General features: G+C 36.9%; 1 protein-coding gene across 10 annotated transcripts in view; it reads left to right on the forward strand.

The window, feature by feature from the left end:
* Positions 1 to 12,589, forward strand: part of LOC144685867 (mitogen-activated protein kinase 9) — an 83,694-nt gene that overhangs the window by 24,307 nt on the left and 46,798 nt on the right. For 7 of the 10 annotated variants that reach the window (XM_078550843.1, XM_078550842.1, XM_078550845.1 and 4 more), the window contains 5 exons: positions 2,361 to 2,490; positions 3,585 to 3,643; positions 3,759 to 3,897; positions 4,231 to 4,396; positions 6,960 to 7,031. In XM_078550843.1, coding sequence (XP_078406969.1) covers positions 2,361 to 2,490; positions 3,585 to 3,643; positions 3,759 to 3,897; positions 4,231 to 4,396; positions 6,960 to 7,031 — 566 coding nt within the window. Of the gene's footprint in view, positions 1 to 2,360; positions 2,491 to 3,584; positions 3,644 to 3,758; positions 3,898 to 4,230; positions 4,397 to 6,647; positions 6,720 to 6,959; positions 7,032 to 12,589 lie in introns of those variants that run through there. The other 3 variants (XM_078550849.1, XM_078550848.1, XM_078550851.1) reach the window with 2 other exon arrangements.

Genomic DNA, 12,589 nt, shown 5'->3' on the forward strand with positions numbered 1-12,589 from the left:
ATATCCTGCTTTCTCCCCATCTATTTATTTATCTAGCTATCTATTTCCTTAAATATATTCAGTGACTTGGCCTCTACATCCTTCAGCGATAGAGAATCCACAGGTTCACTACCCTCTGAGTGAAGAAATTTCTCCTCATCAATCTTAAATGGCCTACCCTGTATCCTGAGACTGTGACCGCTTGTTCTGGACTCCCCAGCCAGGGGAAACATCATCCCTGCATCCAGTCTGTCCAGCCCTGTCAGAATTTTATGCATTTCAGTGAGACCCCTTCTCATTCTTTTAGATTCCAGTGCATACAGGCCTAGACTACCCAATCTTCCCTCAAATTCTTTGGTGGTTTCTAAAATCTCCCAATCCTCAGGTTTACTACACATCTTGGCAACATTATAAGGCTCTTCTTTCAATCTAATACTATCCTTAAATCAGTCATGAATAGACCCCTTTTTCCATGGAGTTTTTATTTCTTTCAAAATGTGTATTCGTTGAGAATTATTAAATATTTCTCTACATGTTCGCCACTGCTTATTTACCATCATACTTTTTAAAGTAATTGCCCAACCTACCTTTGTCAACTCGCCTCTTCTACCTATGTAATTGACTTTATTTAAGTTAAACACTCTTGTTCTGGACCAAGTACGTTACTCTTGGACTCTATGCGAAATTCATCATATTATGATAACTCTTTCCCAGAGGATCTCTTAATATGAAATCACTATTTAACCCTGACTCCTCATACAAGACCAGATCTAAAATGGCCTGTTCCCTGGTTGGTTCCATGAGGTTCTAATGTAGGAAAATGTCTCAAATGCATTCCATAAAGTCGTCCTTCAAACTACTACTGCCAACTTGATTTGTCCAGTCTAAATGAAGATTAAAACTCCCATGATTATTGCATTACCTTTGTTAAAAGCTCCTCTTGTGATCAATACTGTGGCCAACAGTATTCAGGAGCATATAAGCTACTATTGCCATTGTTTTCAGCCCCATGTTATTTATTATCTCCACCCCTCTCGATTCCACTTCCTGATTGTCTGAGCCAAGATTCTTTCTCACTGTTGTCCTTGTGTCATTCTTTAGTATCAGGGCCATCCTCCCCCCACCTTCCTTTACTATTTTGTCTGTCTTTTTGAAGCATCGGTACACTGGAATATTTAGTTCCCAGCCTTGGTCACCATGCAACCATGTCTCCATAATGGCTGTTATTAGATCAAACCCATTTAATTCTGTTTGTGCTGTTTCTTCATCTATCTTGTTTCAAATGCTTCATACATTCAGGTAAAGTGCCTTTAGTTAAACTTCTTGCCATTTTCCCTGATTTGGCCTTATTCACTAATTCAGTATTATCATTAAAATCTATGTTCCCTTCCATCATGCTCTGCTTATCTTTAACCAAATTGTTACACTGCTCTGTGGCTTTGACCTTTGTCGATTCATATGTTTTCCCTCACCTGAACCTGCCTCCACCTGCCCCTCACTTCTAGTTTAAAGCCTTATCCATAGCTCTAGTTATTTGATTCCTTATGGATAATTGGAAATCGATTCACATTCAACAAACTGCCACTAAAATGAAAATGCAGTTGCCCATTTAGAACTAAGAACTGAGAACTTCTGTCCTGTATTTCAATTTTGAATGTCTAAGCTTTTCCCCAGTCATTATTTGTAGCACCATGTGACGGTTGATGTCCAAATGTGTGGGTCAACTATGTATTTCTGGGCTTTTTCCATATCATTCTTGTACATTATCTTTCATGTAGGTTTGCATTGGTTTACTCACCAAGCCCCCTTAGACAGCACCTTCCAAACGTACGACCACCAGCATCTAGAAGGACAAGGGCAGCAGGTACATTGGAGCATCACCACCTGGAAGTTCCCTTCCAAGCCACTCGCCATCCTGATTTGGAACTATATTGCCGTTCCTTTACTGTCGCTGGGTCAAAATCCTGGAACTCCCTCCCTAACAGCACTGTGGGTGTACCTACACCACATGGATTGCAGTGGTTCAAGATCACCATCACATTCTTGGGGGCAATTAGGGATGGGCAATAAATGCTGGCCTTGCTAGCGATGCCCACATCCCATGAACGAATAAAAAAAAAAACTTGCTCTTGAATTTTCTCCACTTGCAAACTGCATATTGCCTAAACAGTCCATCTAAAGTCATGGAGTTAAAGTTAAGAACCTGCATCTCATCCATACTGTAGTGGGTTCTTCTGAACATGATGCTGAAGTTTAATTTAAATGCTCATTTTCCTGTTTATGAAGTCAGCCACTCAAGAAAGATACAAGTCTTAAATTACTTTGTTTCTTGGCGTTTATATGTTGGACAAAATTTACTTACTGCTTTTTTTGAATTACAGTGCTGCATATGATAGTGTACTTGATGGAAGTGTTGCTGTTAAGAAACTCAGTAGACCTTTCCAGAACCAAACTCATGCAAAGAGAGCTTACAGAGAGCTTGTTCTTCTTAAGTGTGTTAATCATAAAAATGTGAGTCGAGAAATATTTTTGTAATATTCCATTGTCTTGAGCAAATTATAGATGGTGAGCAGTTAAAGTAAAATTACAGTAATACAGAATATTTGTCTTGCACCCACGGGTTTGAAAAGTAGCACATTGAAATAGTGCATCATTATCGCTAGTATATACGATTTAATTCTCACCATGGCGGAAAGATAAAACAAATGAATGGAACAGCATTGCTTGGCAAGTTCACAGTAGAAATAATGCTAGGAACCATGATGAAGCCTTCATTTTGCCTGTAGCTAGTTTAAATAGGGAAAATGTTTCATTGTAAAATGATAGAAAACATTATTGTAAACGACTTGCACACTGCAATTTAGGGTTTAAAATTCAAGCATGCTTGAAACGTTCTTGTTCTTTGTTTAGATTTCTGTAGTTATTTAATCGTTTGGCTTTTTTCAAAATGTTTAAATTTAATTGCAGGAATCCATTTGTTTCATTTGGTTTCCTAAATATGCAAAGATCATTGGGCCACTTAGATTCCTAAGTATAAACACGCAAAGATACATGCAGCTTAAAGAAAAGGACTAAATAACGGTAGTGAAGTAGATACTGTCTGCTCCTATAATTCAAGTAGAATTAAATGAAAAAAACTATACAAAGAGAAATGTTTAAAAAGAATTTCATTCCAAGTTTTCTCAGCCTTTCAACTAACAAGTTTAAAACAGTGCAATACTCAGTCTACCTTTTCTGTTACAGTACATATAAAATAATTTTAACATTTTTTTGCATCCCTTTTTTCAGAAATATGAACTGCATGAATTTTGTATTTTGAGAGTTCGTATTGTAATGTTTACTATGAGCAGCCAGGGACTGTGTATTAATATAAAAGCAAATACTGCTGATGCTGGAAATCGGAAATAAAAACGGAAAATCCTGGAAAAACTGAGTAGGTCTGGCAGCATCTGTGGAGAGAGAAACAGAATTAATATTTCGAGCCCAATATCACTCTTCTTCAGAACTGTGTATTAATCCCTAGTTACTAATAAAACGACGACTGTGGAGGTAGTACAGCTCTGACAATTCTACATAAAACTGATAATTTAAATTTCTCCTTGCAGATTATTAGTTTGTTAAATGTATTTACACCGCAGAAGTCTTTAGAAGAATTCCAGGATGTGTAAGTATTTGAATAAAATGTGACAAAGGTAATAGATTCTAAAATTTCCTTGTGGAGGATTAGTGTCAAGTGAAGTACATAAAAATGGTTGTAACATTAATTCTGTATTCTGTAGTTACTTGGTTATGGAGTTGATGGATGCCAACTTGTGCCAGGTTATCCATATGGAGCTAGACCATGAGAGAATGTCCTACCTTCTATACCAGATGTTATGTGGTATTAAGCACCTTCACTCAGCTGGCATTATCCACAGAGTAGGTACTCGGTTTTAATTTATTCAATTTTGGGAGCACATAATGTGTATGACAAAGCATGTAGTTTTGGCAAAAGAACTTGTGTTTTTGAATGTATGTGATGTATGCATCATTTTCTGCTAAAGCGCTAGTACAATTTACTGCATTTTTAATAGATCATGAGCATATGAAGCAGCTTATTACTTCCCAATAACACAGTTTGTAGTGTGAATCATAGTGGCACCTTGGAGTCATATGCTGTTTAAGAATTGAATTGGGTGCTACTTTTAACCTGATGGATTCATGCATATTATCTTTTTAAATGTTTCAGGTGTTATTTTTTGTTTACAACAGGATTTGAAACCCAGCAACATAGTAGTAAAGTCAGACTGCACTCTGAAAATCCTAGATTTTGGACTGGCAAGAACTGCCTGTACTAATTTTATGATGACCCCATATGTAGTGACACGATATTATAGAGCACCTGAAGTTATCCTAGGAATGGGATACAAGGAAAATGGTAAGCTTACCCACAAAGCAGGGTACATATTTGAAGACACAAACATGTAGTTGGTATGAATTCTGAGTGACTTTTTTGCCAGTTTCTGTCCTGAAGCTGTTAATTCTTCTTGTTGGATTATGGCACTATTGGTGCCTCTAGTGGTGCAGAACATCACCCAGGTAGTCATTTCTTGTTGACAGGAATTGCAGCTGAGCCTGATCTGCTCAGTTGATATTCACACATGCACTTTTCAGTTGTAGTGTTTTGGAACAGGAACCCATTGAGCCCTTGCTCTCCCCGGCCTGGGCAGGTTGAAGCCATATGGAGTACCTAATTTTTGCCTTGGTTGATATCAGTTTACTCAGCACAGATTAGCAATTTAATTTTGAATTTTATGATCACAATGACTTGAATTGCAATTTTTTTTACCAACTTGTGACAAACAAAACAATTTTTGACAACTGGGATAGTGATCAACTGGGAAGACATGGGGTAAAACTTTCCAGACATATAACTGGCGTGGTGGAAATGAAAATTGGGTTTTTCCATAACGGGTGGCTGATCCGTAATTGCAGTTTTGTGCTTATATGCAGCAAGTTGAAAATCTATCCCATAGTTTCAGTCTTACTCTATTAGTTTTCGTTTCTTCCCCTTGAATTTTCTCTACAGCTTCTCTTTAGGCAAATTTTAAATTTCAATCACCCGAAGATGGAGTTATAAACACCAAAGCTGGGAAAACATATATTTAGTTGAAATTGCCCTGTTGTTGAAATGCAGTGTATTAATGACTATGTAGCCCTGTTGATGATTTAGCTCTTACACCATCTGGGTGAGCAAACGCACCAAGTCAGTTTGGCCATCGGTTCTCATTGTTGAGGTTTTGTTAAACAACTTATCAGGAGGAAAATATATGATAATATTTATTCAATATAATATATTGAAATAATAGGAGATATTTTCACTAACTCTGGATAGAATTGGGACAATATTGCTCCAAAAATGGTTGATATGAAACTGCAGCAAGACCAGGAGGCCACAAAAATAATGCAGGCTGCTGCTGCCCCAGACCCCCCACTTCCATGTCTCTGACCTATCTTGCATCCGACCTAGTCAGTCTTTGGGCTGCTTGATTTTGGCCTGGCATGGATTTGGTGAACTGCAGCAAGACACCCATTTGACACCCTCGACAGTGGCATGGTAATGAAGCCCAGTTCTCAAAAAGTAGTAGGACACCTGTCAGCTGTATTGCGTCGCTGGCCATATGCTCCTCCAGAAGGCTTGCTGATGGTGCAATCTATTGCAGTAATTCTCTAGCTGCTTATTTAAAAAGAATTATGGAGTACTGGTGGTGCTGCACTTCTAAAGTTGTAACATCCTTTCTTTAGGAAGCTCAAGGTCACCTCTTAATGATGGAAATGGCGGGGGTGTGAGGAGGATTGCTCCTGTTAAAGAGACTGCACTGTAATGTTTATTATGTCAAATACCAGTTTCAGTATTGGAATCAATCCTAATGTAATCTTATTTTCAAAAAGTTACCAGGCTTTTAAAAATTATCTTAAACTAAAAATACACTGATGTTGGTTCATAAAAAATAGGATGTGCACCCTACAAACTTTTCGAACAAAAATATGATTTAACAAGATGCAGTACTCTTGACTCTTTCAATGTACTTTTATTCAGTTCTGCCATGTAGTGTCACGCTGAATTTATTTTTAAAGATTCCAGTTGAATTTGAAGTACACCTTTTTTTATTTTCTTGGTATTTTCTTCAAAAAAAGTAATGTACATGTAGAATAAACAGACATGCTGTAATGCAGGGAAAAAAAGTTAATTCGAATCTGATTCAAAATGCTTAATATTAAAAATAGGCAGACTCAGAGAATTCTGATCTTTTATTTTTATTTCTGAATATAAAATTGAAAAAGGTTTCAGATGTAATTTACTGTAAATTTCCACTCTGAACAGTCATGATACAATGATTGCCTTTTTAAAAAAAAAAAAATCCTGTTTAGTATAATCTGGTATAATTTGTTCTATTTTATAAATATACTAAAACAGTTGCATTAAGCTTAATTGTTAAACAAAATCAAGTCACAAAACTTAAAACAGACAAATGAAATTTTTGCAGTTGGTCCTTAAGAGGACTGACTGATTTATGTAAAGTGCTGTTGTAGCACTTTTGATTGATTTTTGTGCGGTAATTTGGCGGCGTGTTAAATAGCATTTTCTTTTCATTTTTCTGTTAATCTTACCCACCTAAATCGTATAGTGGATTTATGGTCTGTTGGTTGCATTATGGCAGAAATGGTACTCCACAAAATCCTGTTTCCTGGAAGGGACTGTATCCTTGTACAAAAAAAAACAAAGTTTGTTCATTCACATAAAGTGCTTCTTAAGTATACCTAAAATGAAAGTTTACTGGGCTTGCTGATATACAATTCCCAGACCCTACAATTTGTTACTGCTGGAATATATTCCTTCTCATTGTCATATTATGTAAATTTCAATACATATCTTTCTTGTTGTGGTTTTCATTTTCTGAAAGGCATGGTAATTATCCATCATTTCATTTTATTTTCAGTTGATATCTGGTCAGTGGGGTGCATCATGGGAGAAATGCTGAAAGGTTCTGTGCTATTCCAGGGCACTGATCGTATCCTTCCCCAGCCATTCTTGAATCTAAAGCCATAAATGTTAAGAACAAAAAGAGAATTACTTTTCCCTCATTTTGAGGACCAAAAATTGATGTTTTTAAGATGAAATACAACTTTATTTCAGTTATTTTTCATTATTTTCCCAGCTTGCCATTCTTGAACTTTTTTCTTCTAGCGAAGCTCTCAGTACGTGTCTTGATTTTTACTTGTTATTAAATCTGTTACCTGCATTACATTAATATCCTTTCTAAGTACATTAATACTTTCCTCCTCCTACACATTGTGCAAAACATTTTTTCTCTTTCTTAAAACTATCTTTGTCCAACAAAAGAGAGCAAGAAGTAGCTTCTAAAGCTAATTGATGGCCACAGAAAGGAGCACTTGAGTTATCCAATTGTCAGGTTGACTCTATTCACTGAAGAAATAAAATTCTTTTCTAAGGATTGTATTTTGTAAGTATAATTTGCTACACTCTTATGTAGAAGTTTTATTTAAAAATGTTAACTTGTTAGTTGAAGTGCTTAAACATTAACAAATATTTATTTTATCCTATGGTCTTTCATGCTAAGTTGTTTCAGATTTGTGAAGTGCAAATTATAAATTTTCTGTTTTTGAGTATAGTTTAATAAAAATTACAGAGCTGTCCCTTCAAAATGGCAAGTTAAATGCAAAGGAGAAACCATACTTTCAGGTTTCACCTGAAAACTTAGAGCATAATTTTTTAAAACTTGAATTTGCTCTACTTTTATTCACTTAGCTTTACCTACATTTTGTGTTTCATAGCAAATTTTGCACAATCATAATACTAACCAGACTGCTTAGATTCGTTTCCTTTTGAATGTTCCTCCTGACATGCATGCAAGCCACTGAAAGTCTAGTGCATAGATATCAAATCTTCCATATCATTATTTCTGTTACTCTAGTTTATCTTGAATCATGCTTCATGTTGTTGTTTGGTACCCATGTGGTTGTAATTATATAATGCCATGGCCAGTTTTTTTAAAATTTGGTTGGTGGAAGAAAAGATTAATCTTTGTGAATTCCAAGATGAAAGTACATAGGACAAATAGAACTGGTTAGACAATGGCATTATATAGTGGCAGTAATAAACTCCAAGATTTGTATTTTTGCCAAGCAATGTATGCTTATGATTACTTTAGATACTTTGGTTAATATTCAGCAGTACGTTGTGCACCACTAATTCAGTCCTTTTTCTGTTAATCAACAAAATAGTCTCATGGTTTAGTGATAGTTATTATGTTAATCTTTGTTCTAGTCTATATATTGGCTGATGTAAGCAATGCAAACCAAAATATCAGTTTATCTCTGTTGGCTTAAAGCCGTCAGACCTTTGATGATCTTTAGGTGCCCCCTTTAGTTATTTTTTTCTTTGTTCTATTGATGCCAATCTGAAGATCCAGTAATTGGAAAGTCTGGAATAGGTCAAAGCCATCAGTTTCTTTGGAAGATCTTCAGTGTACCAAGTTGAGGGATGATTGCCCCTCTCCTGGCATTACAATATTTCTGGTGAAATGCAATAAATTGGGTGTTACATAATGCCTTTGCGGGCTTAAAATAATCATGTTATGCTGTAGCTTTGAACTTCTCCCAAGGATAATTATAACAAGATATTGAAAACTTCTATTAAAAAGATTTATTTATACTGTTGTTATTGAAGAAAGCAGAAGGGTCTTAACCAATTCTAGAGAGCCAAAAATATTTTGAAAATAAAATTTATGCCTGTTCTAGATCATAAAATAGAAAAAATATATATTGCTCACCTTGGGTGTATTTTTCTTTGAAGATAAAATCCACATATAATTAACAATCGACTCCTTTGAAGACCAGGAAAACTAGCTTGTATAAATAATTTTTTTTGTATTTCATGCTCTGAGTTTCTGAGGTTAACATAGTTGGTTTAAATAATCATTTTTCCTTGATGGTCTTTGACTGCTTTAACACAGTAGTTTCTACAACAGTAAATGCATCTATTGTGTTAAAATATATATCCTCACTGTCTATTTTGTGGAGTATTCTGTTATAGCAGGTGAAATGTTTTTGTGTGTACCACAAAGAAAATGCCTTGTCACCTTGACAGTACATCTGTTGTCTAGATACCTTTTGTGGTAAAAAGACCTGAAAATGTCAATGAAGATACGATCTTATTGGACAAAAGGCATCCAGTTAAAAATCTTCTAAAAGGGAAATATGGCACTCTGATTTTGAAAACTGTGGTTCTTAACTATATCATTATGGTTGAATAATTTCTTGATAACATAAATTGACCGTAAGAACACTCTGATGACGCGTCTAGTCTGTGAAGCAATGCAACAAAGGTTTCGTAAGATTACTTCAATAAGTTTGCAACCCCCCCACCTCCCCAGTCTCCTTTCTTCTGTTTAAAATTCACTACCACTAATAGTAGATACATTTTGGTTCAATCGGCAAGTTCAATTTACAAGTTTAAAGCTACCTTTACAGAGTACGTTGCCCACCCCCAATCCTGCTTGTTCTGTGTATTTTCTTCTCCCTCCAACAGCTGAAATTCTCACATTTGTTTTTCTGGCCTCTTCAGAGCCCTCTCCCAACAGAAATGTACTGTTCACATTTAATTTTTCAAACAGTTCAGTAATCAAGCTTTCCTGACCAATTCACGCTTTTATAGAATCATAGAAGCATGCAGCACAGAAGGCCATTTGTTCGTTGTGCCTCTGCGAATGCTGCTGACTATTTGAAGGAGCTATCTAATTAGTCCTTGCTCTTTCCCTTACAAAATTTTCCTTTTCAAATACAGACCCAATTCCCTTACTTTTGAATCTTCTTACATCATATTCTTCAGGTAGTACATCCAGATCATCATAACTCTCTGCATTAAAAATAAGCTCTTCTCATCTCCCTTTAGTTCTTTTTGCCAATTATATTGATTCTGTGCCTCCTAGTTACTGACCTGCCCGATAGTGGCAACAGGTGCTCCGTATGTACCCTCATCAAAAACACCCTCAACATTTTGAACATCTTTATTTACTCTCCTTTTGCTCTCCTTACAGCAGAAACTATTAATCCAAGTTTTTCTAATCTCTCTACACAACTGGAGTCCCTCATCCCTGGTGCCATACAAGTAAATCTCCGTTGCATCTTCTCTAAGGCCTTCATAATCATCCTAAAGTGTGATGCCCAGAATTGGATGCAATACTCCAGTTGAGACCTAATCATTGATTTATGAAGGTTGAGCATAACTTCCTTGCTTATGTACTTTTTGTCCCTGTTTATAATTCCAGGATCCTGTATTTTTAAAAACATACTTAAGATAGATATATTGGCCATACAAATTTCTGGCATGAGTGTGTAACTGGAACTCCCTCTATTCATTCACATGTGCATTTTGGCTGCTGCTATAGACGCTGGCATATTACTTTGTTACCTTTTTCCCTTTTTACCACACTCATCTTTTCCCTTCTTTCATGTTTCATCCCCTTGCAGTTGAGCCACCTTTATTTCTCCCCTCCCTAGTGCTTTGCCTCCTCATCCTTTTGCAATCTTAATTTCCTCAGTGTTCCAACTGTACTGCCAGTGTGCCATGCTTGAATCCTCCTTGGATAACTCTATGCCTGGCATTCTTCAAGAAATTTCATTGAAACACTCAACACTATCTCATTATAAGCAGCAACCTAGCCTCTCCTGTAAAATCCTCATTCTCTTCCCCAATTTTTTTTTGGCAATGTCCACTCTGTCTTTGCACTGAGTGACAACTTATCCTCGATTCCAAGTCCCATCTCTGCTCACCTTGTTTTTCTCTTGCCTCAGCTGTCACTAATTTCTCTGGATCCCTATTCTCCCTAATCTCATTCCATATAAAGTCTCCAATCCATATGCACGGCCACACCTTCAAACTTGCCATCACACATGGCCTTTCTATTCCTATGGCCATTGCAGACTAAGCTATCATTGACCATTGGTATCCTTCACTAACCATGTAGTCCGAAACTCAATAACAATGCACATTACTCTGTGTCCTCTTTTCAAGTTGCATACTGTTGTATATTCAAGCTGCTGACTTTTAATCTTCAGCTCTCCATATGCCAGTATTTCTGCGGCTGTTGATCTGCTCAACTATTCATTGTCAATATATGAAGCTCTTGTCTCCAATAAAACTTTTACTGTCCTCCATCCTAGGTGTTCCCTTTGATATGGCCCACATTTTTTCTCCTTCAAGTCCAGGGACACTGACTTGAACATATATGGTGCAAAATTGGATTAGCCATCCATTGCTAGATGTGGCAGGACCACACCAGGCAGTTTTGTGCCTCACTGTCCTTTAATAAAACTGTCCTCTACTCCAGTTTAATCGACTCAACTTCTTTTTCCACCACCAGTCTTCACCTTAAACCTAAAAGCTCTGCCTGTCTACTTTTCCCTCCAAAAAGTGCAAGGAGCTTGTGGACTTCTTTATTACTGATTGAGACCATGTTTTCTGCCTTTTCCACTTCTCCTTGTCCAAGTCCTAAACCCACATTTTTTTGTAGCTTCTCTCCTATCTCCCCTTATGCCTCCTCTGAGCTCATTTTACCAGTGAAAGCCACATATTACCCTGTTGACTCTGTTCCCACAAACCTGTTGAGCACCCAACTTTCCTTCCTATCTCATGCTGGCTAACATTTTAAATGATTCTCTCTCCCTAAGTATTGCTTACCTTCCTTCCAAAACATTATTTTCCATGAGCATGTTGCCTCCTGAATCATATGAATTAGGAGCAGGAGAAGGTCACTCGGCTCCTCGAGCCTGCTCTGCCATTCAATAAGATCATGGCTGATCTGAATGTAACCTCAACCCCACATTCCTACCCCCAATAACCTTTCACCCCCTTGTTAATCAAGAATCTATCTAGCTCTACCTTAAAAAATATTCAAAGACTGTGCTTCCACCGCCTTTCGAGGAAGAGTTCCAAAGACACTCAACCCTCAGAAAAAATTTCACCTCATCTCTGTCTTAAATGAGTGACCCCTTATTCTTAAACAGTGACCCCTAGTTCTAAATTCTCCCACAAGAGGAAACATCCTCTCCATATCTACCCTGCCAAGACCCCTCAGGATCTTAAGGTTTCAATTAACTCGCTTCTTAAATTCCAGGGGGTACAAGACTAATCTGTCTAGCCTTTCCTCATAGGACAACCTGCCCATTCCTGGTATTAATTTAGGAAACCTCTGAACTGCTTCTAACGCATTTACATATTTCTGTTAATGAGGAGACCAGTATTTTATACAGTATTCCAGATGTGGTCACACCAATGCCCTGTACAACTGAAGCATAACCTCCGTACTTTGTAATCAATTCCCCTCACAATAAATGATAACATTCTATTAGCTTTCCAAATTACCTGCGTACTAACCTTTTGTAATTCATGCACTAGGACACCCAGATCCCTCTGAATCTCAGAGCTCTGCAATCTCTCACCATTTAGATAATAAACTTTTTTATTCTTCCCGCCAAAATGAACAATTCCACATTTTCCCACATTGTACTCCATTTGCCAGATCTTTGCCCACTCACTTAACCTATC

This window comes from Cetorhinus maximus, chromosome 10, assembly GCF_964194155.1.
Source record: "Cetorhinus maximus chromosome 10, sCetMax3.hap1.1, whole genome shotgun sequence".
Classification (NCBI taxonomy): domain Eukaryota; kingdom Metazoa; phylum Chordata; class Chondrichthyes; order Lamniformes; family Cetorhinidae; genus Cetorhinus; species Cetorhinus maximus.